This window comes from Hypanus sabinus, chromosome 3 (genome assembly GCF_030144855.1).
Source record: "Hypanus sabinus isolate sHypSab1 chromosome 3, sHypSab1.hap1, whole genome shotgun sequence".
Lineage (NCBI taxonomy): Eukaryota > Metazoa > Chordata > Chondrichthyes > Myliobatiformes > Dasyatidae > Hypanus > Hypanus sabinus.
In genome coordinates, this window is record NC_082708.1 from 60153968 (window position 1) to 60177767 (window position 23800).

Here is a 23800-nt window from a genome sequence, read left to right on the forward strand (position 1 = left end):
TTAATCTTTTCTGCACTAATTTTAATTTGTCCTTGAGATAGAATCTGCCTTATTCTGCAGTATGTAACATTCACTGGCTGTGATACTCTGAGTCTATTTCTGGAATCAATCTTACCAGCCATTTGGAAGTAACAACAATGTCGTGTCACGTTAATGCTGTATAATGATGGTAAGATTTTAGAGAACTACAATATCCTTGTATGTACAGCATTCTGCAACAGGGAATTATTTTTCCTTTAGTTCCAGATCTTGCAGTAAAGCTGAAATCCTTTTAAGCAAGCATACTTTGTTCTTTCTTATTATTTTAAGTTATTCCTTTAATTTTTATTATTCCTATTACAACCTACACTGATATTCCAAAATTATATTTAAGAGTTGCAATTTTGTCCTACTATTCTCTGATACAGAAATATCTCCTTCTTATAAAACATTTATAGTTTAGTAAATATTATAAATTATAGACAAGCGAGTAACAAACTATTTTAATTAGCATCGCATTTCATGCCAGCTATTGATCAGGGAATCCTGGTTAGCTTGCTTTACAATGAATTAATTGCAGGTCTTAGATAAGTGTTGCTTTTAAACACTGAAATGTAATGGAGGAATCTGCTTTATCCATCATGTGGCTCTTTAAGGATTATCTAAGTGCCAATTTTCTGCATGAAACAGAACACCTAATTGCTAAAACATTAATACATAATCTTTCTCACCTGTCATGTAACATTTGATATCCTGTATGTTGCTGACTGGGTTGTTATTTTTAAACATGTACAAATTAAAAGGTACAAGAGCGTTGCTGAGCTGATTCCAAATACTGTGATCAGGGGCCGTCCATCGTCCAGAAAGCACATCGTAATCTCGCCGCCCAAAGTGTATCAGTTTGGTAAGGGGATCATACAAGCCACCATGATAGCCCACAATGAGTTGAAAGGCAGGGTTTGTGTCCATATATATTTCTCCGTACGCGGTATAAGTGATTTGCTTAATCATTAAACCGGTTGCACTGAATACAGCCAATGGTGTGCCCGTGTTGTCACAGGCAACGTAGAACTCAGCACCACTGCTAATCTCCATTGCAAAAAGGTGGCCTTGAAGATCATAGTATAGAGATGCTACCTCAGAGCTTGTATGATTATACATATGAGTCACTCTTGTAGGGTTACTCAGATCTGCATAGAAGAATTGCAAATACATCCCATAGCTGGTTCTACTTGAAACTCTTCTTCCAACTCCATCGTATCGATAGTGCACTCTCCAACCATTTATTTTACTGTATGCTTTGGTAAGAAGACCGGCTGAATTGTAGTCAAAGATAATGTTGCCTCTTTGGCGCAAGAACCCATCTGCATCTACTTTATACTGTATATCTCCCAAGCGAATAATCCGGTCTCTCAGGTCATACCTCAGTGGAGTTAAACGAGCGCTGTTGCCAGGGCTTAGCAAATAGAGATTTCCATTTAAATCATAGCTGTAGCGCCAGAGAGGTTTGTCATTCAAGGATACGGTCTGCAGCTGCCCGTCTGCATCATAATCGTAAGCATATCTGGATGTATTGGCATAGGGGCCAACCTTCAGTTCTCGTTTTATCACTCTGCCCATGTTGTCATATTGCACTGTCATCCAGTACATGAGTGATCTGAAGATTTCGTACTGGACTTCTTTCACTCGTCCAAATGCATCAAAATGCTTCGTGTGAGTCATCACTGCAGTGGTGATGATTTGATTGATGTCATAATAAATGACACCGAATTTTCCAAACTGTTCGATCTTCCCAGACACATCGTCATACTGGTACAGATCAATTGGTAAAGGTTTCTCATTGATGACAGGTTGCATACTGGTAACCCGAAAGCTGTTGTCGTAGTTGTAATCAAAGCGAGCATTCACCATTCCTTCTTCGCTGAAGCGAAATATTTGCCTGTCAATAAGAGGGCCAATTTGCCTGAAACGTATCGTGCAAGTAAAGCCTTCATTTTGCAAGTTGACAGTCTTGAGCATACCAGCTGTTTCATCATAACTGTACCCAATCCTTGTGGTATCATAAAGGATTTCAGAGAGTTTGGACAGCTTGCCATATTTGTAGAGCACACGGCGTCCTGTTCCGAGGTATAAAGTCTGCAATAGCTGATCATCCTCTGTGAAGTCTTGAATCACTGAAGCGTTTCCCTCGGGTGAGTTGTAGATGTTTCTATAATAGCCCACAGAACGGATGGTTTCCAGATTTTGCTGAGCTACATTTGGCATAGTTACAGAGGATAGACGATCATTTTTGTCAAATTCAAAGATGTACTGTCTCTGAGTATGTAGAAGCAACACCGAGGACTAAAAGAAACAGGAGAAATCATATTTTATGGTAACTTATCATGCAGCATGAATTGTAGGAATTCTATTAACTATTTCTTGTGTTTTTTCACAAAACGACATCAATTAGCGTGATCAGCTTAGTTAATTATAAGGTAAAATATATTCAGATTCATGGCAACTTAAATCTGTAGCTCAGCCTAAACAGGTGTTTGGAATACAACTGCTAAGAAATTAATCTGTTCTATATAAATCATGTTAGCAATGTATGTTAAAGTACACTAGCTGATATGAACCACATTTACACTGCATATTCAATTGTCTCCCTGAGGAAGATGAAACAGAATGAATTAGTTTCACTTAAAGTTTTGAATGACTGGTAACTATATCATAAAACATTTCCTTAACAACATTCACCAGATTTAAACACACGAGCAATAGTCTTCCATGATCACCTAAGAAATAAATTCCAAATGCTCAGCTGATGTGTAAATATATTTGATCCTTTGTACCTCCGAAGAGAGGCACTGAGGCAACTAATTACATCTAGAATTTAGTTACAAGATTAGTCACTTTCTATGATTCTAATAGCTCAGTTTCAGTATGTCTCTTCAGATTCTTATCATATTGTCATGACAGATATCTATTCACTCTATTAAAATAATAAAACCTATTCCAGACACTTTGAAGCTGGTTCTATACCAATGCCAATTGGAGTAACTAGTTTCTAGAACAGAACATTAGGTGACAGACATTGTTGGGATAAATTCCTAGTGAAGATTTAATGAACCAAGCAGACTTCGGAGGATACAGCAGAACACAATGCAGTTCCACCAGGGAAATGTGACATTGCAAATTATATTTACAGAACTTATCTTTCGTGCCATGCTGAAGACGTTTATAGCGGAACCTTGTGGAGTATATTTTAAAAGATCCAAAACTCTGAAACTAAACAGGACCAGAATTATAGCAATAGAGTTTGGAAAACATTTTCATTTTCCTGTAGGTATTTTTCATTTTGGCTCACTTATAAGAGATACATGCATTACATTTCACTCATGACAAAATGGAACAATTAAGTGTAATGAAAAACTAATTAAGGTTATTGCTCCTAATGGTTTATCAATGGCTGTCTGATGGTTACAGAAGGATTATGCCTCTAGTAACTTTATTTAAATGATATTACTGTTGACCATGCATTCAAAATGTGTTTTGATTAAGAATTCCAGTTGTCAAACTCCAATAGGTGTGTTAACCTCTTATGGAAAAGTGGGTCGGTGGATTGTTGATTCATCTTTCTCAAAATGTAAATTGTGTTACCTTAGAGAGATGAACATCAATGTAGTAGGACAATACCTTTTCCAGATACGTGTAGCTCCATGACTTTCCATCTGCAAACGTTCTGGATACAATCCTGCCTGCTTGGTCATATTCGATTCTCTCTGACATGGTTCCTCTCTGGATACCAGCCACCAGACCAGCTGATGAGTATGTTACATTCACACCATTTAGCTTGCTGCTTGGAGACCACAGTGTAGGTCGGCCCAACTGATCGTACAGGATTCGGAGGGTGAACTTACGATGGTCATCGTATATCTTTTCTGTTCTAGTCACACGGTCAAAATCCAAAGACAGCAGATTCCGACTATGGACCTGTAGAAATAAATGGAAGGCAGACACATGCATTTAACTCTCAAATTTGGACCAATCCTATCTATTGGGTTTGTTACAGAAATGTGGTGTACAGCTATGAACTCAGTTATTGTTTGCGCAAAGATAGTTAAAATTCTTAAAATGTCATTGGAGCACACAATTGATAGACAAATTTCCCTGTAACCCATTTATATTTTAAAATTATAGAGTTTTGATTACTCTCTCTCTTTGGAAGGAATTGAGTTCCATATTGCTGCTGCATAAATTACGTAGAGTGCACTCAAGTACAAAAGTGGAAAAACGTGAACCCCTGTTGAGTTTGATCACATTTTCAAGCTGCTTCCACCTTAAATAAATGGGTTATAAAGAAATTATAATAGGATATTTACTCTCTCCACAGGATGTCCCAAGAAGATCCACTTTTTGTTCAGAAATGCTACTGTGGGATTGTTATTTGCATTGGACTATGTGAAGCAAACCATCTCACTTGAAAGACACAGCAATTAAAGTAAGGCAATTTGAAAGTTCAAAAGTTTAAGGAAAGCTGAAGTTCTCTATGGAATTGATTACTAAAGAAGAAAATTACTTGCATTTGCAAGTGACACTGTTGTAAACCAAGAGAGTCGATGTGCAAAATTTTCTTCATGCTCTCCTTCTAAGTCAAGAGCTTTTCCAACAAAGGTAAAGGCTGTCTGTCCATGGAATGGTTTTGAAATTGTAGATGCTAAACACAGTAATACTTCTAAACCTCCACAGTTATTAATAAATTCTGAGATTAGTCTCCAAGACTGTGTAGAATTTGACTATTTTGACTTGAAACTTCATTCCACAAAAGAGAAGCTTCATTTTTTGTTGAATGGCGTCACTGTATTAATAATGATACATACTATGGAAGCATGGCACCAGTGATCAGGGTTCAGTTCTCGCCATTGTATGTAGAGTTTGTTACATTCTCCCCATGGCTGTGTTGGTTTCCTCTGGGTGCTCCTGTTTTCTCCCACAATCAAAAGATACATGGACTAGTAAGTTGTTGGCATGCTATGTCGGTGCCAGAAGCATGGCGACATTTGCACAACCTTGGACTGAATCGGTCACTTGCACAAGTAATGCAGTTCACTATATGTTCCAATGATCTGAAATCTTTAAAATGTTTAAAATTAATCTTTAAACATTACTGAAAAATGAAGCAATCTTTAAGCTAAAGAACAGCTATAGACTGGTTGGTTGCCTACATGTAAACACAATGCTGCTGTAATGGCATTACATATGGAGAAATAACAAGAATAATGGAGTTATACAGCTCTTTGGACCATCTTGTTGATGCTGACCACCTCCATCTACCAGCACTTAGTCTGCAATCTTCTATGCCTCAGTCATTCAAATGCTCATCCAGACACTTCTTTATGTTGTGAGAGCATCTGCCTTCACCACCCACCCTAACAGTGTGTTCCATATTCCAACCACCTTGAAAACACATTCTTCCTTGGAATTCCTCAAAATCTCTTACCCTTTTTCCTAACACGGCACTCTCTAGTTTTAGACATCTTTGATTATCAGTGAAACCTTACTTCCTATGTACCCTGCCTATACCCATCACAATCAATAAATCAATGTTCTGACAGGAACTCAAAGCATTCACACACTAATTCCACAGAAGAATACTCTGAATGTGGTCCAAGTCCAGTGCATACTGGACCAAGAGAAAGAAAATTATAATGTAATTGGATAAATCAGTATACCATATACAACCTTGAGATTCACCTTCTTGCAGGCACTCACAAAACAGAGAAAAACAATAGGCTTTACTAAAAAATGTACAAGACTGCCACATAACCAACTTGCAAAAGAGGACAAATCACACAAATGGTAAAAAATAGTAAACTAAGGCACATGGAACATGAACTACAAAATCCATGAAAGAGATTCCGCAGCTGTGGAGCCCATTCAGTGCTGGGGTGAGTGAAGCCCGTCTCGGAGCCTAATGGCTGCAGGGCAACAACTGGTCCCGAACCAAGCAGCCTGGGACACAAGACTCCTGCTCCTCTCACCCAACGGTGGTAGCGAGAGAGCAAGACAGGTCAAATGGCAGATAGATGGCTTGTTTTCCGCTCTCATCCTCGACGATTTTAATCTTGCTTGATGCTTTAATCGGCATGGAGTAATCGAGCTGACCATTGATTTGGCTCCCGCTACCTGCCTTGACACAGCGCCCACCCAGAGTGATGGCTGCCCCGCTGTACCCACATTCTCGAGATTCTAATACACTGGATTCCTCAGAAGATCGCAGATGTGCCAGATCATCCCACCAGTTCAAAAGTATATCCTTAAAAGCGAAATTACAGACTATGGACTGAAGCAATCACAGTTCAGAAGATGCATATCTATTAGAGTATCCGGTAGTTTTCTGAACTGCCTGCAAAACGTCATCATACCGAGACAGATGGATTTTCAAGTATGTAGGTGACTTGATGGCTATCATCCTTAATGCTGCAGAGAATTCCAACGTTTGTTTGTAAACACATGGTACCATCAGAGGGTTTGTAGTTATGCTCTAAACAGCCAGAGAGAGAGAGAGCTGTGCAGCAACAAGTCGTACCTCCAGTGCTCCTGAAGAAGCTCTCTCGTGGCATTTTGTTCCGACAGTTGCCTCTGTTTCACATGCTGTCACTAAGTTCTAAAGAGCAGAAGTATTTCCTTCCTCCCTTTTGGAGAAATGGTTTAGATCTCACTTCGTTTACACTATTCTTATTTGTTGTTAATGTTGGAAAGATTATTTTGCATTTCTGAATCGTTTTATTTTAAAATAAAGTATTTTAAAACATTTTAGATAAAGTCTGGAGCAGTGAGTTTCTTTCATGTCCACAGTTTCATCATGTATCCTGTCTGAATTTTAGGGAGATGCTGAAATATGATATGAAATTTCAGATACAGCACAACTGGTAAGCAGATATCTATTTAATATGGTAGTTAAAAAGATTTGAGAGAGAAAGGAAGTTGCAAGTTAATGGTGTTCTGACAAACAGTCATCAAGCTGAAATGTTAAATGTTTCCCAAGAGATGCTGTCTGACCTGCTTAGTATTTCCGGTAATTTCTGCTTTCAGTGTTTACAATTGGGGAAAAAAGATTTACTAGTATTTTTGTTGTGTTAATTAGTACATATTACAACAAAACACTTCTAATTGACTTATTTAACAGCTCAACGGGATGAAAGGTGAACTCAGTTAATTGTGGAAACTACACTAAAGAACATTTCAAATCAAATCCACTGTGAGGGCTGTTGAGGCATCTTAGATACTGCATAACTTCCTCCTGCGTATCCTTCCTGTACTTGGCTAGCTTTACACAATTTCTTGAAAGATTTGTTGCTGATAAACCCATTGCTGACAGACGAAATGTTCAGGTTATGAGATGTCCAGCAGCCTTCCAAAGCAGATAATTTCTAATGCCTCAATTCTACACTGACCTTTACTTGAGCACTTTCCCTCACAGCTGTAGATCAGGCCAGGGTTTACAACAAATGCAACCTTCCATTAAGAGAAATACTGTTACTTGTTCTGACTTGTGATGGTTTTATTAATTGATTGGGAACAATGACAATTCAGGTCTTATCTTCCTCTTCAGATACGGAGTCCTCAGTAATTATAGCTACTAGATACGTAAATCATGTTTTTTTTTGTTTATTGCCCTAGAAATTGTTCACAGCATTTTATTGGAATGAAACAGTGCCGTATGTCACCTAAGGCTATTTTTAAAATCCTTTAAACACTGAAATCTCCAGTTGTGAAGGTCCCAAAACACCATGTGGGGTTTCCTTGTGTCAAGTTATATATTGTCAGTTTCAATGTACATTACTCTAAGACCATAAGACATAGGAGCAGAATTAGGCCATTGAGTCCATTTAGTTTGCTCTGCCGTTCAATCATGGCCATTTATTTCCCCCTTCAACACATTCTCCTGCCTTCTCTCCATAACCTTTGACATCCTTGATAATCAAGAACCTCTCAACCTCCACTGTGAATACACCCAATGACTTGGTCTTCAAGGCTGCTTGTGGCAATGAATTCAGTTTCACCACCCTCTCGCTAAAGAGGTTCTTCCTCATTTCAGTTCTAAAGGGATGTCCTATTCTGAGGCTGTGTCCTTTGTGTTACTGTAAACATCCTCCCAATGACCACCCTTCCAGGCTATTCAATATTCGGTAAGGTTCAATGAGATCCTCCCTCATTCTTGTAAACTCCAGCGAGTGCAGGAACAGTCTTCAAATGCTCCTCGTACATTAATTCTTTCATTCCCAGGATCATCCTTGTAAATATCCTCTGGACCTTCTCCAATGTTAGCATATCCTTTCTCAGATATGGAACCCAAAACTGCTCACAAATGTAGTCTGACCAATGCTTTATAAAGCCTCAGCTTGTGTTCATCTATTGCCAGATCCTGCAGCTGCCAGCACGTAGACTGGAGGTTGCAACAATGACCAGCAGCAGTCCCTCTGCTACTCCCCACAGATAAAACAGAAAGCAACAAATACTGGACTGAAAATGTTTTTTTTTTTGAATGCACACAGCATAAGAAATAAAATGGATGATCTTGAAATTCAGCTACAGATTGGCAAGTATGATGTTGTGGCCATCTCTGAAACTTGGCTAAAGGATGGCTGCCATTGGGAGTTGAATGTCCAAGGATATATTGGTGTAATGGAAAGTTAGATTAGTAGGCAGAGGGGGTGATGTGGCCCCGTGTGTAATAAATAATATTAAATCATTAGAAAGGGGTGACATAGGATTGGAAGATGTAGAGTCTCTATGGGTTGAGTTAAGAAATGGCAAGGTGTAAAGGACTCTAATGGCAGTTGTATCCAGGCCTCCAAACAGCAGCCAGGATGTAGATTACAAATTACAGCAGGAGATAGGAAAGGCGTGTCAGAAGGGCAATGTCATGATAATCGTTGGGGACTTTAACATGGAAATGGATTGGGAAAACCAGGTCAGTACTGGACCTCAAGAGAGAGAATTTGTAGAATGTCTAAGGGATGGCTTTTTAGAACAGCTTGTTGTTGAGCCCACTAGGGGATCGACTGTGCTGGATTGGGTGTTGTGCAATGATAAGAGAGCTTAAGGAACCCTTAGGGAACAGTGATCGCAAAATGACTGAGTTCACTTTGAAATTTGAGAAGGAGAAACTAAATTCCAATGTGTCAGTATTTCAGTGGAATAAAGGAAATTACAATGGCATGAGAGGGGAACTGGCCAAGGTTGATTGGAAAGGGACACTAGCAGGAAGGACAGCAGAGCAGAAATGACTGGAGTCTTTGCGGAAGATGAGGGAAGTGCAAGACAGATATATCCTAAATAAGAAGAAATTTTCGAATGGAAGAGGGACACTACCATGGCTGACAAGTGAAGTCAGAGCCAAAGTAAAAGCAAAAGAGAGGACATATAAAGAAGGCAAAGCCGGTGGGAAGATAGAGGATTGGGAAGCTTTTAAAAACTTGCAGAATGATGAAGGTCATTAGGAAGGAAAAGATGAATTATGAAAGGAAGCTGGCGACTGATATCAAAGAAGATACTAAAAGCTTTTTTTAAATATATAAAGGGTAAAAGAGAGTTGAGGGTAGATATAGGACCAATAGAAAATGATGATGGAGATATTGTAATGAGAGACACAGAGATGGCAGAGGAACTGAATGCGTATTTTGCATCAGTGTTCACAGTGGAAGGCATCTGCAGTATACCGGGCAATCAAGAGTGTTAGGGAAGTGAAGTATGTGCAGTGAAAATTGTGACTGAGAAGGTGCTCAGGAAGCTTAATGGTCTGAGGGTGGATAAATCTCCTGGACCAATGGAATGCACCCTTGGGTTCTGAAGGAAGTAGCTGGAGAGATTGCGGAGGCATTAACAATGATCTTTCAAGAATTGATAAGATTCTGGCATTGCAGCGTATGAATGGAAAATTGCAAATGTTACTCCACTATTTAAGAAGGGTGAGAGGCAGCAGAAAGGAAACTATAGACCTGTTAGTCTGATATCAGTGGTTAGAAAGTGGTAGAATCGATTTTTAGGGATGAGATTACGGAGTACCTGGAGGCACATGACAAGATAGGCCAAAGCCAGCATGGCTTCATGAAAGGAAAGTCCTGCCTTAGTAACCTACTGCAATTTTATGAGTAAATTACAAGCAGGGCAGACAAAGGGAATGCAGAAGATGTGGTGTACTTAGATTTTCAGAAGGCCTTTGACAAGGTGCTGCATGTGAGGCTGCTTAGTAAGATAAAAGCCCATGTAATTACAGGGGAGTTACTAGCATGGGGGAGCATTGGCTGATTGGCAGTAAACAGAGAGTGGGAATAAAGGGATCCCATTCTGGCTGTCTTCCTGTTACCAGTGAAGTTCACAGGGGTTGGAGTTGGGACCGCTGCTTTTTACAATGTATGTCAATGATTTGGACTATGGGATTAATGGATTTGTGGCTAAATTTGCCGATGATACAAAGGCAGGTAGAGGAGTGGATAGTGTTGAGGAAACAGAGAGTCTGCAGAGAGACTTAGATAGTTTAGGGGAATGGGCAAAGAAGTGGCAAGTGAAATACAATGTTGGAAAGAGTATGGTCTTGTACCTTGGTGGAAGAAATAAATGGACAGACTATTATTTTGATGGGGAAAGAATTCAAAATGCAGAGATGCAAAGGTACTTGGGAGTCCTTGTGCAGGATACCCTAAAGGTTAACTCCAGGTCGAGTCGGTGGTGCAGAAGGCAAATGCAATGCTGGTATTCATTTCCAGAGGTATAGAATATAAGAGCAGGGATGTGATGTTGAGGCTCTATAAGGCACTCGTGAGACCACACTTGGAGTATTGCAGTGTGCAGTTTTGGGCTCTTTATTTTAGAAAGGATATACTGACATTGGAGAGGGTTCACGAGAATGATTCCAGGAATGAAAGGGTTACTTTATGAGGAATGTCTGGCAGCTCTTGGGCTGTATTCCCTGGAGTTCAGGAGAATGAGGGGGGATCTCATAGAAACATTCCAAATGTTAAAAGGCCTGAATAGATTAGATATGGCAAAGTTAGTTCCCATGGTAGGGGAGTTTAGGACCAGAGGGCATGACTTCAGGATTGAAGGACATCCATTTAGAACAGAGATGTGGAGAAATTACTTTAGTAGAGGGTGGTAAATCTGTGGAATTTGTTGCCATGAGTGGCTGTGGAGACCAAGTCATTGGGTGCATTTGAAGCAGAGATAGATTTGTTCTTGATTAGCCAGGGCATCAAAAGTTATAGGGAGAGGGCAGGGGAGTGGGGATGACTGGAAGAATTGGATCAGCCCATCATTGAATGGTGGAGCAGACTTGATGGGCCGAATGGCCTACTTCTGCTCCTATATTTTAAGGTCTTATTGCTTGGGATAAGGTGCTGCTTAAGTAATGGATGTTTCAAATGGGAGAAGTTGTGCAAGTCCGTACAGACAGCATAGAGACTTGGAATTTTGGGTGAAGAATAGTACTCGCAGGAAGAATGTTCTTATGCAAGTGGACCTTCCCTGAAAACATTCATGGCAGGTGTTTGACTTGGAGATTTCTGCATGGATTGATACTATATAAGTGCAGTCCATGATTATCTGCACTTTGGTGACATCTGTGGTGAAAGTAAATCCTTATGACTGTTTCTGAAGGATAAAGGAAAAATAGATGAAGCCTTGCTTCCCTGAGCCTGGGCTTTGAATGACATCCTTGATGCAGCAGTCTGTATCAAACTGAGATGTGGCAGAAATCAGCAGCAACTCCTGCAGTGACTGAGGGTGGGAAGCTGATAATAATGATGACCTTGACCTTCACAGACAAAGCTGTTCAGGCAGACTTGTAAACCAATATTTAAGGTTATAGAGAAACTACAGATCTTAGTAAATGTGGATGCCTTTTATCTTGCACACTTTCAAGGAAATTGGTGATAATGAAATTATTCTTTTGCTAAATATGAGCTGCCCTCTTTCAGACCGGTGAGACTGAAAATCATACTGGAGGCAAATGTTTGGTGCGCATTATTGTTGATGTTTTTTGTAGGAGAAGAATGGTGCAAACCAAATAAAAATTCTGCCAAAGTAGGCAGGTGTCAAAATTCCTGATGGGTGCTAAGACAGTTAGAAACACAAGCAATATCGCTCGACTCTGGGTTTGACCAAGTTTCAACCATACAACACTTTTTTTTGGAGTTGTGCAAAGAAATTTCTTGGCCTGGTTTTGCTAAGGCTGAATCTTGCATTCACACCTCAGTGGTGATTAGCATGCTTTTCCTTGCTTTGATTACAGCTCGGTAAGTTCATGAATATCATATTAATGTCATCGCTAAAGCACATATTTCAGTCTTCTGCCTCACCAATCCCCAAGATCATTGACATAGAGCTGTGAAATATTTCAAACCATTTTTTCAAAATTGTCTTAACCATAGAACTTGACTGCCAAAATGGGATACTTCACAGAGCGATAATTCATTTAGATTTAGGTTCTTGATAAAAGCAAGTTGCATTATATTTATTTTCACATTAATCAATAAATAACTTGAAATCAGATTTAGTTTCCACGATGAATGAAAACATTCTAACTGAACGAAATAAACGTGTTTCTTGTCCGTACCTCTGTTCAGTACTTGCTAAATATAGCTGAATATCTTAACGATCATAACCTAAGTCAACTTTCAATAATATAAACCATAATTTTGTTCAGATTACTATTTTCCTTTGGAATTGGGCTGTTCTCCAAACCATTAAGTAATTTAGTAATCTGTTTAAATAACACAAGAAAAATATTTGCAGCAGAGTTTATCAAAAATTTTACTGCACAAATAATTGATGAGTATTAAAACAACTATTGAACAGTACCAAAGTAGCTCTTGTTTGTTGTCCTGAATAACATTTTCTAGTGTGAGCTTTGATTCTTACATTGATCAAGCATCTGTCCCTCAACTTCTGATGCCTCTTTTGCATAAACAGTTACCCTTTAAATAAATGGCTGTATGGATTAAGTGATTCTTAAGTGGGGAATAATAAGATGCATTTCATCTGCTGAGAAACACAAGATAGATACAGGAAAAAATATCAAGGTAGATTGAAGGCTAAGCAGAGGAAAACAGTGAAGGAAAATAGGACAGGACCAAGTGTGAAACTCAAAGAACTGGGAAAGGAAATGGAAGAGAGGAATAAATAAGAAGGATGAAGAAGAGGAATTGTGAGGACGATTGGAGGTAGCTATTGTGTTCAGTGACACTGCACTCAGTATCATTGAAATAACTGTACATTATTGGCAGAAGAGGTTTACAAGACATTACAATGTTAAAGATTCAGGAGAAATGAGCTTCATTTGATAATTGAGATGTAAACAGCTAGGTATGTAATGGTATAATGTGTCCAAATGCACAGGTTCTCAGGAAAGAAAGCAAGGAGGGAGGCAAAAATGGAAAGTCAGGGTTTTTCCATTCAGTGTGATTGTCCTGCTAATGCTGCTGGATGATTGAATTATAGTTAAATAAAACCATTGAATGAGGAAAGCTGTTTTTGGAAATACCTTATGTACAAGAAAAGGAGACTATTTTCAGTTATTGAGATGAAAAAGTAAATTACATCCAGAAAAGATGAAGTGTTAATTTTCTGTTGTGCTGATTAAAACATATAAAAATATATAAAACACACACACACACAACAATATACTCGCACCATTCTGAGCAAAAGTCTTCAGCACCCTAGATGTATATATGTGCCTAGACTCTTGCACAGTACTGTTTATATATGTGCTAAATTTTATATTCTGCCTCAGTGTGCATCTTCTCAGGATCAAGTAGGAATCTATCAAGGTTTATAGAATATTTAATATTATTTTAGGAGATTCCTATATTAGTTGAATGTATAGTGAGGAGCCAGGGGCTTTACTTCATTTAAAAACATCAGATACTTTATTCTGTGCAGGTATATACAGGATTGTACAACAAATGATTTTGTTGATCAGAAATGTATGTATTTTCTTTCACAACATAGCACTAGAAATTGTGCCTGCACTGCCATCCAGAATCCAATTATGAGAGATAGTAGCAGAATTAGACCATTTGGCCCATCGAGTCTGCTCTGCCATTCAATCATGGCTGATCCTTTCTCCCCACCTCAGCCCCACTCTCTGATCTTCTTCCCGTGACCTGTGATGCCAATCAAAAACCCATCAAGCTCTGCCTTAAGTACACCCAACAACATGGCTCCCACAGCTGTGGTAACAAATTCCACAAATTCACCACCCTCTGGCTAAAGAACATAGAACACAGAACTTTGGCCCACAATGATATGCTGACCATGACCTACTCTAGAAACTGCCTAGAATTTCCCTACTGCAATCCCCTCTATTTTCCTAAGCTCCATGTACCTATCTAAGAGTCTCTTAAAAGACCCTATTGAATCTGCCTCTAACCATTGCAGGCAGTGCATTCCACACACCCACCACTCTCCGTGTGAAAAACCTACCCTTGAGACCAACCCCCCCTCCCGAGTACCTACTTTCAAGTACCTTAAAACTATGCCCCCTCATGTTTGCCATTTCAGCCCTGGGAAAAAACCTTCTCATCTCTGTTTTAAATAGACACCCCTCGATCCTGAGGCTGTACCCTCTTTCCCTAGACTCTCCCACCATGGGGAACATCTTTTTCCCATCTACTCTGCCTAGGCCTTTCAACATTCAAAAGGTTTCAATGAGATCCTCCCTCATCCTTCTAAATTCCAGTGAGTACTGACTCAGAGCCATCAAACATTCCTTGTATGATAACCGTTTCATTCCAAGAATCATCCTTGTGAACCTCCTCTGAACCCTCTCTGATAACAGTACATCTTTTCTTAGATGAGGAGTCCAAAACTGTTCACAATACTCACAGTGAGGCCTCACCAGGGCCTTGTAAAGCCTCAGCATCATGTCCCTGCTCTTGTATTCTGGCCCTCTTGATATAAATGTTAACATTGCATTTGCCTTCCTCATCATCAACTCAACTTGCAAGTTAACCTTTAGGGTGTTCTGCACAAGGACTCCCAAGTCCCTTTGCATCTCAGATTTTTGGATTTTATTCCCATTTAGAAAATAGTCTGCACATTTATTTCTACTACCAAAGTGCATGATCATGCACTTTCAACACTGCATTTCATTTGCCTCTCGCTTGCCCATTTTTCTAATCTGTCTAAATCCTTCCGCAGCCTACCTACCTCAACACTACCTGCCCCTCCACCACTCTTTGTATCATCTGCAAACCTGGCAACAAAGCCATCCATTCCATCATCTAACTCATTTATATACAGCATAAAAAGAAGCGGTCCCCACACCGACCCCTGTAGAATGCCACTAGTCACTGGAAGTCACCCAGCCACTTGCTGCCTCCTAATAATCAGCCAATGCTCTAACCATGCCAGTGACTTCCCTGTAATACCATGGGCTCTTAACTTGGTAAGCAGCCTTATGTGTGGCACCTTGTCAAAGGCTTTCTGAAAATCCAAATATATAGCATCTACTGCATCCCCTTTATCTATCCTACTTGTAATCTCCTTAAACAATTCCAACAGGTTTGTCAGGCAAGATTTTCCCTTGAGGAAACCATGCTGACTTTATCCTATCTTGTCCTGTGTCACCAAGTACTCCAACCCCTCATCGTTAACAATTGACTCTAAATCTCCCAGGTCAGGCTAACTGGCCTAGAATTTCCTTTCTGTTGCCTTCCTCCTTTCTTAAAGGGTGGAGTGTCATTTGCAATTTTCTAGTGATGCAAAGTATTCATTTAGTTCATCTGCCACCTCTTTGTTCCCTGTTATTATACCTCCGGCCTCATTTTCTAGTGTTCATATATCCACTCCCATCTCTCTTTTATTTATCAATAGATATTATGATAAGAATGTTTTTATATTAATGAATGGAGGTACAGTATGCCTAACTACCTCAAATCAAATATAGGGAATACTGAAACATCAGATTATTTTTCCATTTATTGCATGTATGCCTATTTGCCTCCACTTTTATCTATCTGTGTGAGACAGCAATAATTTTATTGATGAAACCTGAATACCCCCACCTTTTGAACTCTAAATTACAAAAATAAATAAACAAACAGTTGATAACATAGCTTCAAAATACACCTCATCTGGAGATTAAACAATACTGTCTGGAAATTGGAATTCGAAGGGCCGACTTTCACCCTTCAAATTCCAACTTTCTCCCTGCCCTCAAGTTTACCTGGTCTATTTCCGACACCTCCCTCCCCTTTCTTGATCTTTCTGTCTCCATCTCTGGAGATAGCCTATCTATTGATATCTACTATAAGCCTACAGACTCTCACAGCTACCTGGACTATTCCTCTTCCCACCCTCTCTTGCAAAAATGCTATCCCCTTCTCACAATTCCTCCATCTCCGCTGCATCTGCTCTCAGGATGAGGCTTTTCATTCCAGGACGAAGGAGATGTTTTCCTTTTTTAAACAAAGGGGCTTCCCTTCTTCCACCATCAACTCTGCTCTCAAATGCATCTCTCCCATTTCCTGCACATCTGCCCTCACCCCATCCACCCGCCACCCCACTCGGGATAGGGTTCCCCTTGTCCTTACCTACCACCCCACCAGCCTCCAGGACCAACGTATAATTCTCCATAACTTCTGCCACCTCCAACAGGATCCCACTACCAAACACATTTTTCCTTCCCCTCCCCCCCCTTTCTGCTTTTTGCAGGGATCACTCCCTATGCGACTCCCTTGTCCACTCGTCCCCCACCATCCCTTCCCACTGATCTCCCTCCTGGCACTTATCCTTGTAAGTGGAACAAGTGCTACACCTGCCCTTACGCTTCCGCCCTCACCACCATTCAGGGCCCCAAACAGTCCTTCCAGGTGAGGCGACACTTCACCTGTGAGTTGGCTGGTGTGGTATACTGTGTCCGGTGCTCCCGGTGTGGCTTTTTATATATTGGTGAGACCCAATGCAGACTGGGAGACCATTTCGCTGAACACCTACGCTCTGTCCGCCAGAGAAAGCAGGATCTCCCAGTAGCCACACATTTTAATTCCACGTCCCATTCCCATTCTGATATGTCTATCCATGGCCTCCTCTACTGTCAAGATGAAGCCACACTCAGGTTGGAGGAACAACACCTTATATACTGGCTGGGTAGCCTCCAACCTGATGGCATGAACATTAACTTCTCTAACTTCCGTTAATGCCCCTCCCCTTCTTACCCCATCCCTGATATATTTAGTTTTTTTTCTCTGCTCATCACTCTGCCTTTTCTCAATCTCCCTCTGGTGCTCCCCTCCCCCTTTCTTTCTCCCTAGGCCTCCCGTCCCATGATCCTTTCCCTTCTCTAGCTCTGTATCCCTTTTGCCAATCATCTGTCTGGCTCTCAGCTTCACCCCATCCCCTCCGGTCTTTTCCTATCATTTCGCATTTTTCCCTCCCCCTCCTACTTTCAAATCTCTTACTATCTTTCCTTTCAGTTAATCCTGACGAAGGGTTTCGGCCTGAAACGTCAACAGCGCTTCTCCCTATAGATGCTGCCTGGCCTGCTGTGTTCCACCAGCATTTTGTGTGTGTTAATTGGAATTTGACTTTTTTTTTGTGTAGGTGCTAAAAGAAGAACAAGCTATCACACAAAAATAAATGTAGAAAATTCCTGTAAATTTTTAGAAAGGTATTTGTTTGTAAAGTAAAATTTTACTTTTGTATTTCTTGACAGATGCTGCCTGCAGAACTTGCAGCTACCACATCTTTCCGAAGCTGGCCTCTGGAAAACGGGGCAGATCCTTGTATGACATCGCCGTGGCTGTCATGGTAAAATAGTGTTGTGGGAGTGGGGGAATATCAGGGGAAGTGGGGACAAGGCAGTTTGCAATCTGACCCTGGGGTGTGTCTCAATATATCCCACTGTGGCAAGTAGCCCCAAGCCAGCGAGCAGAGTATTTTGAGCTAATGTGGATAGTATTTACATGCAGAAAGTGCAGAATAAAAATGAATAATGGTAGATCAGACTCTGTGGCAGAGGCACTGATGTTCTAGCAGAGATATTTTCACCTGGGTTGCTCAAGGGATTTGTTCATCGGTTTACTGTGAGTCAAAAACAGAAACAATGGATTGCACATTATTGCCCTAATTTCTGTTGCTAAAGTGGAGATGCATATCCTGCATGATGATATGCTTATGTGTCAGAATAATGCTGGGGAAACATCAGCTGTGTGAAGGTGGAAGTGGGTTTAGGGACTGGCAGGCCGTCTACCAGCAAGGGGCACTTGCACTAAATGTTCTATTTTGTTCATAACCAATAGGTGTTATTTAATCCATTTCTATTATTCTCCTTGCTACACTTGAAACTAATTTAGCATTTACTGTATTTTATGTTGTGCCTCTTGTTTTTAACTCTTGTTCCCCATTTCCACAACTCTTTTCCTCTTGCCATATTTCTCACCAGCACGGGCACAAATGTATAAACGTCTGATTCACTGACTTCTCAGAACTAGTTAATGTCATCAGTGTTGCTCTGTGATCAGCTGGGACTCAGTTTATTTGCTCTGGGGAATGATGTTGGAGGACGGGGGAACATTATTTCTTTTCTGTTTTTCTCTACTCTCTTTATTTTGTGTGATATACAAAAATGGCAGCAGGAACGAATAAACCTCAGTCCCCGCTGAGGAAATGGAGTTTCAGTTGCTGTTGCAATGCAGTTTGGGTTGTCTGGTTGGAAATGGACACTTGCAGTGCTATATGTAAAACATTAAATTTGACAAATCAAAAAGGACACCTTAAACCAGTGACCTTTACTATTTTGCAAAGGAGGGAGGCGTTTTGGCAAAAAAAAACCTTTCAATGTGAAAAGAACAGCAACAGTAAAAAAAAAAGCAGCAATCTTGAGAATTAGAAGGATATGATCAAAAAATTCATGAAGAACAAAATTAAAGTACAAGATGAAACCTCTTAAAAATCTGGAAACATGTAAAAATACAGACTAATAACAATAAATATGGTATCCTTGCAGGTACAGGTAGCAAACTTATAAGGGCAAGATTAAAATGTTAGAAAATTTATAAAGAAGCAGTTTGTATCTATCATCACAATCAAAGTTACAAAATCATTTTGGAAAGAGTGGGGACTGAGAATCTATTCAAGGTGATAAATTAGACTTTGCAAAGTACTAAGTCAATAATGAACATGTTTACATCTACTTGCCTCTACAACCTATATATCTGGGACTTAAAGAAGTCTCTCCAGAGGTGGTGATTCCAGTGGTTTAGTCTTGTATAGATAGTAAAGACTCAACATTTCAGGAACAGCTTCTTTCCTTCTGCTGGCAGATTTCTGAATGGGCAATGAATCCATGAACACTACCTCACTATTTTTTTGCTCTTTATTCGTAATTCTCATTTAATTTTATATATATATATATATACTACTGCTGCAAAACAACAGATTTCACACCATACGCCAGTGAAACGTGTTTCCCACAAATCCATGGAGTACTTTAAGGCAACACACACACAAAATGCTGGTGGAACGCAGCAGACCAGGCAGCATCTATAGGGAGAAGCACTGTCGATGTTTTGGGCACATGACTGATGTCACCTCATGCTCTTTTACTGCACTCAGAATCAGAATCAGATTTAATATCACTGGCATATGTCGTGAAATTTATTGTTATGCTGCAGCAGCATATCACAATACATATTAATAAAAACTGTAAATTACAGTGAGAATATATATGTACCTCCTCCTTGATAGTAGCACAAGGGCATGTCCTGGGTGATGGTTCCTTAAAGATGGATGTGGCCTTTTTGACGTATCGCTCCTTGAAGATGTCCTGGATGGTGGGGGAGCTAGTGCCCATGGTGGAGCTGAGTGAGTTTACAAATTCCTGCAGCTTATTTTGATTGTGTGCAGTGCCCCACCCTCCCATACCAGACAGTCATGCACCCAGTTGGAATGCTCTCCACGGTACATCTGTAGAAAGAGTGCCCTTGATGACATACCAAATCTCCCCAAATTCATAATGAAGTATAGCCACTGCCGTGCCTTCTTCATAACTGCAGTGATAGGTTGGACCCATGATATTTCCTCGGAGATGTTGCCAACCAGGAATTTGAAACTGCTCACCCTTTCAACTTCTAATCCCTCAGTGTGTGTTCCTTCATGTTACGCTTTCTGAAGTCCACAATCAATGCTTTGGTCTTACTGATGTTGAGTGCAAGGTTCTTGCTGCAACACCACTCAACCAGCTGATCTGTCTTGCTCCTGTACATCTTCTTGTCACCATCTGAAATTCTGCCAACAATAGTTGTCAGCAAATTTATAGATGGCGTTTGAGCTGTGCTTAGCCACACAGTCATGGGTGTAGAGGGAGCAGAGCAGTGGGCTAAGCACACACCCCTGAGGTGCACTAGTTTGATTATCAGTAAGGTGGGGGTGTTATTTCCGCACCACATAGACTCTGGTCTTTCAGTAAGGAAGTCGAGGATCCAATTGCAGAATGGAGTACAGAGGCCCAGGTTTTGGAGGTTTTTGATCAGACCTGCAGGAATGATTGTGTTAAATGCTGAGCTGTAGACAACCAGCAGCTTGATATACGCAAGGATTAGTATTGCACAGGTTTTCTAAGGCTGCGTGAAGAGCCAAAGAGATCACATCTGCTGCAGACCTATTGTGGAGATAGGCAAATTGCAGTGGGTCCGGGTCCTTGCTTTGGCAGGGGTTGATTCTAGCCATTAACCAATCTTTCAATGCACTACATCACCATAGACATAAGTGCTACTAGCTATTAGCGTTAAAGCAGCCCACCCTGCTCTTCTTGGGCAATCATACTGTCCATATTATCCTTCTGAAGCAGGTGGAAACTACCAACTGTAGCAATGAGAGAATGAAAATGTCTTTGAACACACCCACCAGTTGGTTAGCACAGGTTCTCTGAGCCCTACCAGGTACACCATCGGGGCCTGACATCTTGCGAGGGTTCACCCTGTTGAAAGACATTCTGACATTGGCCTCTGAGACAAAGATCATAGGGTCACCGGTGCTACATGGATCCTCATAACTGTAGTTTTATTCCTCCTTCCAAAGCGTGCGTAGAAGGAGTTGAGCTCATATGGGAGTGAAGCATCGCACCATTCATGATGTTAGTGTAAAGGGGGTTTCGTTTTTTTCTTTGTTACTGTTGGGAAAGGGTTTCCTTTTGTTAACTAGCAGGAATGCTAATTTACTGATAACGAGAATGGTATTCCTTTGTAAACCAAATGGGGATTAATGTTCTTTCTTCTGAGTCTGTAAGCTTTTGTTGACGGGCTTTTGGGCAGATCGGCGCGAGGGGGTCGAGAGAGAGGACGCAATGCTCTAAGCTGGGCGAGGATCGGACCCCAAAGGGGGGTCCGAGGCCGGGAGATTCTCCGAGGGGGGGGGGATGAAGCTAGATGTGCTTAGTTGACCACTCGGAGGGTCCTGAGCTGTTTGGAGAGTCGAGGAGTTCGGAGGGTCCTGAGCTGCGAGTCGAGGAGTTCGGAGGGGATCGAATGGTGGCCAGAAGACTTCAGAAATTGAGCTCCAACGGCTGTGCACGAAGTGGTTTGGACTTTGATAAGTTTGGCGCCTTTTCTTTAATTTTCTCTTCATATATACTGTATCGTTATTAATCACTTAGTTATAGTAACCTTTATAAATTGTACTCATTTAATCGCATATGGTGTACTGTCTGGTTTTGGGCGAGGCGGGGACATCACACAGCATCCACACCAGCTGATTACCCAGTGTGGCGGGGCCGAAGGCAGCTCCCCCTTGACGAGAACAAGCTGAGCGAGCCTGAGGCGACCCAGGGAGTTACATTGTGGGGTGCTCGTCCGGGGTTGATTTCTGTGGAGGCTGTGTGATCACCCTATTTAAATTGTGTCTGCGGCGAAGAGCTGGTGTGCCTTTGTGGGTGTGCGATTGCTGGTTATCGCTGCATGTGTATTGGGTGGGGTGGCTGCTGTTGGTAGCCTGGAGGTCGTTGTTCGATTTCCGACTAGTGCTGACGAAATGGTGGTGGGACGATGGGCTGTCCGTACTGTTTGGAGAGTGAGGAGTGACAGGTTGGGATGTTTCAGCAGTGGTGAGCTCCGCCCGGTTATTGGAATAATGTCCAGCCCTAAAGGGGCGGAAGCGTGGGCGGAACGGACCCCTCAGTTGTTGGGTGAGTGGCAGTGCTTGGCTGAGGGAAAGCGACAGGGACGGGTTGAAAGTTTGAGTAGGCGGGCTGGTGACTTTGTTAGAACTGTCGGGCGCAATTACCTCGAAGTGACCGCTGCCAGTTCTGGGAAAGTGTGGGAAAATGCGTGTGGTTCGACTGGAAGTCAAATGCCGCAGCTGGGGGGCTCATCATATCCGTGGCAGGAGATTGGTGGGAAGTTTTTAGGGTATCCCTTTTTGCCTAGGGGGGGCAGATAAATTGCTTGTGGTGCCAAGGGGATCAGTTGTTCCGTTGATTCGAGAGGTGTCGGGAAACTTAGAGGAGGCCCAGTGGGGGAACGGCTTGGGGTCTCTGGGGGAGCACGTTCCCAGCAATGTACCAAGGAACTCCCGAAAGGAACAGACTCTATTCCTGAAGGCTTAGAGGGGCCACGCGCACAGGTGTTGTTACGGATGGATGGAAGTCAAGTTAAAGCCATCCTCGGCACCGGGGCGCCGGTTAAGTTGCTGTACAGTTTGTTTCATAACCGTTATTGGAAGCATTTACCCTTGACGACATTGAGGACACTGGAGATTCGGGGTACCAGTGTCGGTGATTATCCACACGACGGTTGTTGGTCAGTGAAAATGGAGTTCTTGGAGGCAAATGTGGAGGAGACTGAGGTTCATGAATCGTTAATGCTGATGTGTCTGGACCCTGTTGAGACGGGCAGCGTTTCTGTTCTAGAGCAACCAATATCCTGCTGGTGCGCTTGGGGGCCTGCCCGGAGGAGGCGGGTGAGCGTTGTTTGGAGGCATTGTCGATGCACCCAGAGTTTCGAGCTGCTTGTGCGGACATGTGTAGCAGCATTGGGCTGATACCGAATTCAAACAAGAGCCAGTGGTGGTACGGCCTGGGGGAAGTATCTGAGGGTGAGACCCTCTTAGTGGACGCTGCGAAATACCACGAGAGAGGGGAGTTGACTGCTGAAGACACCTCGGAGAGAGAGAGGTTGCGGCGACTGGCCCCTGAAGCCGTGGAAGACGGAGGCAGCGTGTGTGTGGATTGTATTGAGTTGAAGAGGCGCACTGTCAGTGACCAGAATATGGCCCTGAGGGCCGAAGAGGCGATGGCCTGTCTGAATGGTGCGATGTGGTTTAAGGTGCTCGATCTGAGGAGTGGATGTTGCCAGATTCCGATGAGTGGGGTCGACAAGGACAAGACGGCCGTTATAAATTCCCTAGGAGTCTTCGGGTCCGAAAAGGTGCCACAGGGTATATCTGGAGCCCTTGCAACCTTCCTGCGGGGCAGGTGGAAGACCATAGGGGATATGGAGGCGTTTGGAGTATTGGTGTATGTGGATGATCTCTTGGTGTTTGGATTTGCCTCAGGAGAATATGAAGTGAGGTCTTTGCAGGAGCAGCTGAGAACTACCGAGTTAAAGTGTTTTCGGGACACGTGCCAGGGCTGGTGAAGGTCGCAGCTCGTGAGTGACTGTCTCTACGGAATCAAGTTTGAAATTAAGACGGAGAGACTGGGGAAAGTTCATCTGGAAGAAGTCATGAGGAAGAAAAAGCTGGAGAGAAGTGCAGTGAATACTGAACAGGAGGCTGAAGAGACTCCGGGAGCAGTGCAGGCCACGTGTTTCCGTTTGGAGCAGATCAAACAGCAGCTACC

At 41.8% G+C, this 23800-nt stretch overlaps 1 protein-coding gene across 1 annotated transcript in view; it reads right to left on the bottom strand.

Annotated features, from left to right (window-relative positions):
* Window positions 1–23800, bottom strand: part of tenm4 (teneurin transmembrane protein 4) — a 1643409-nt gene that overhangs the window by 31384 nt on the left and 1588225 nt on the right. The window contains exons 31-32 of the mRNA XM_059964502.1: window positions 3658–3954; window positions 711–2322 (exon numbers count right to left, since the gene is read on the bottom strand). Coding sequence (XP_059820485.1) covers window positions 711–2322; window positions 3658–3954 — 1909 coding nt within the window. The remainder of the gene's footprint in view (window positions 1–710; window positions 2323–3657; window positions 3955–23800) is intronic.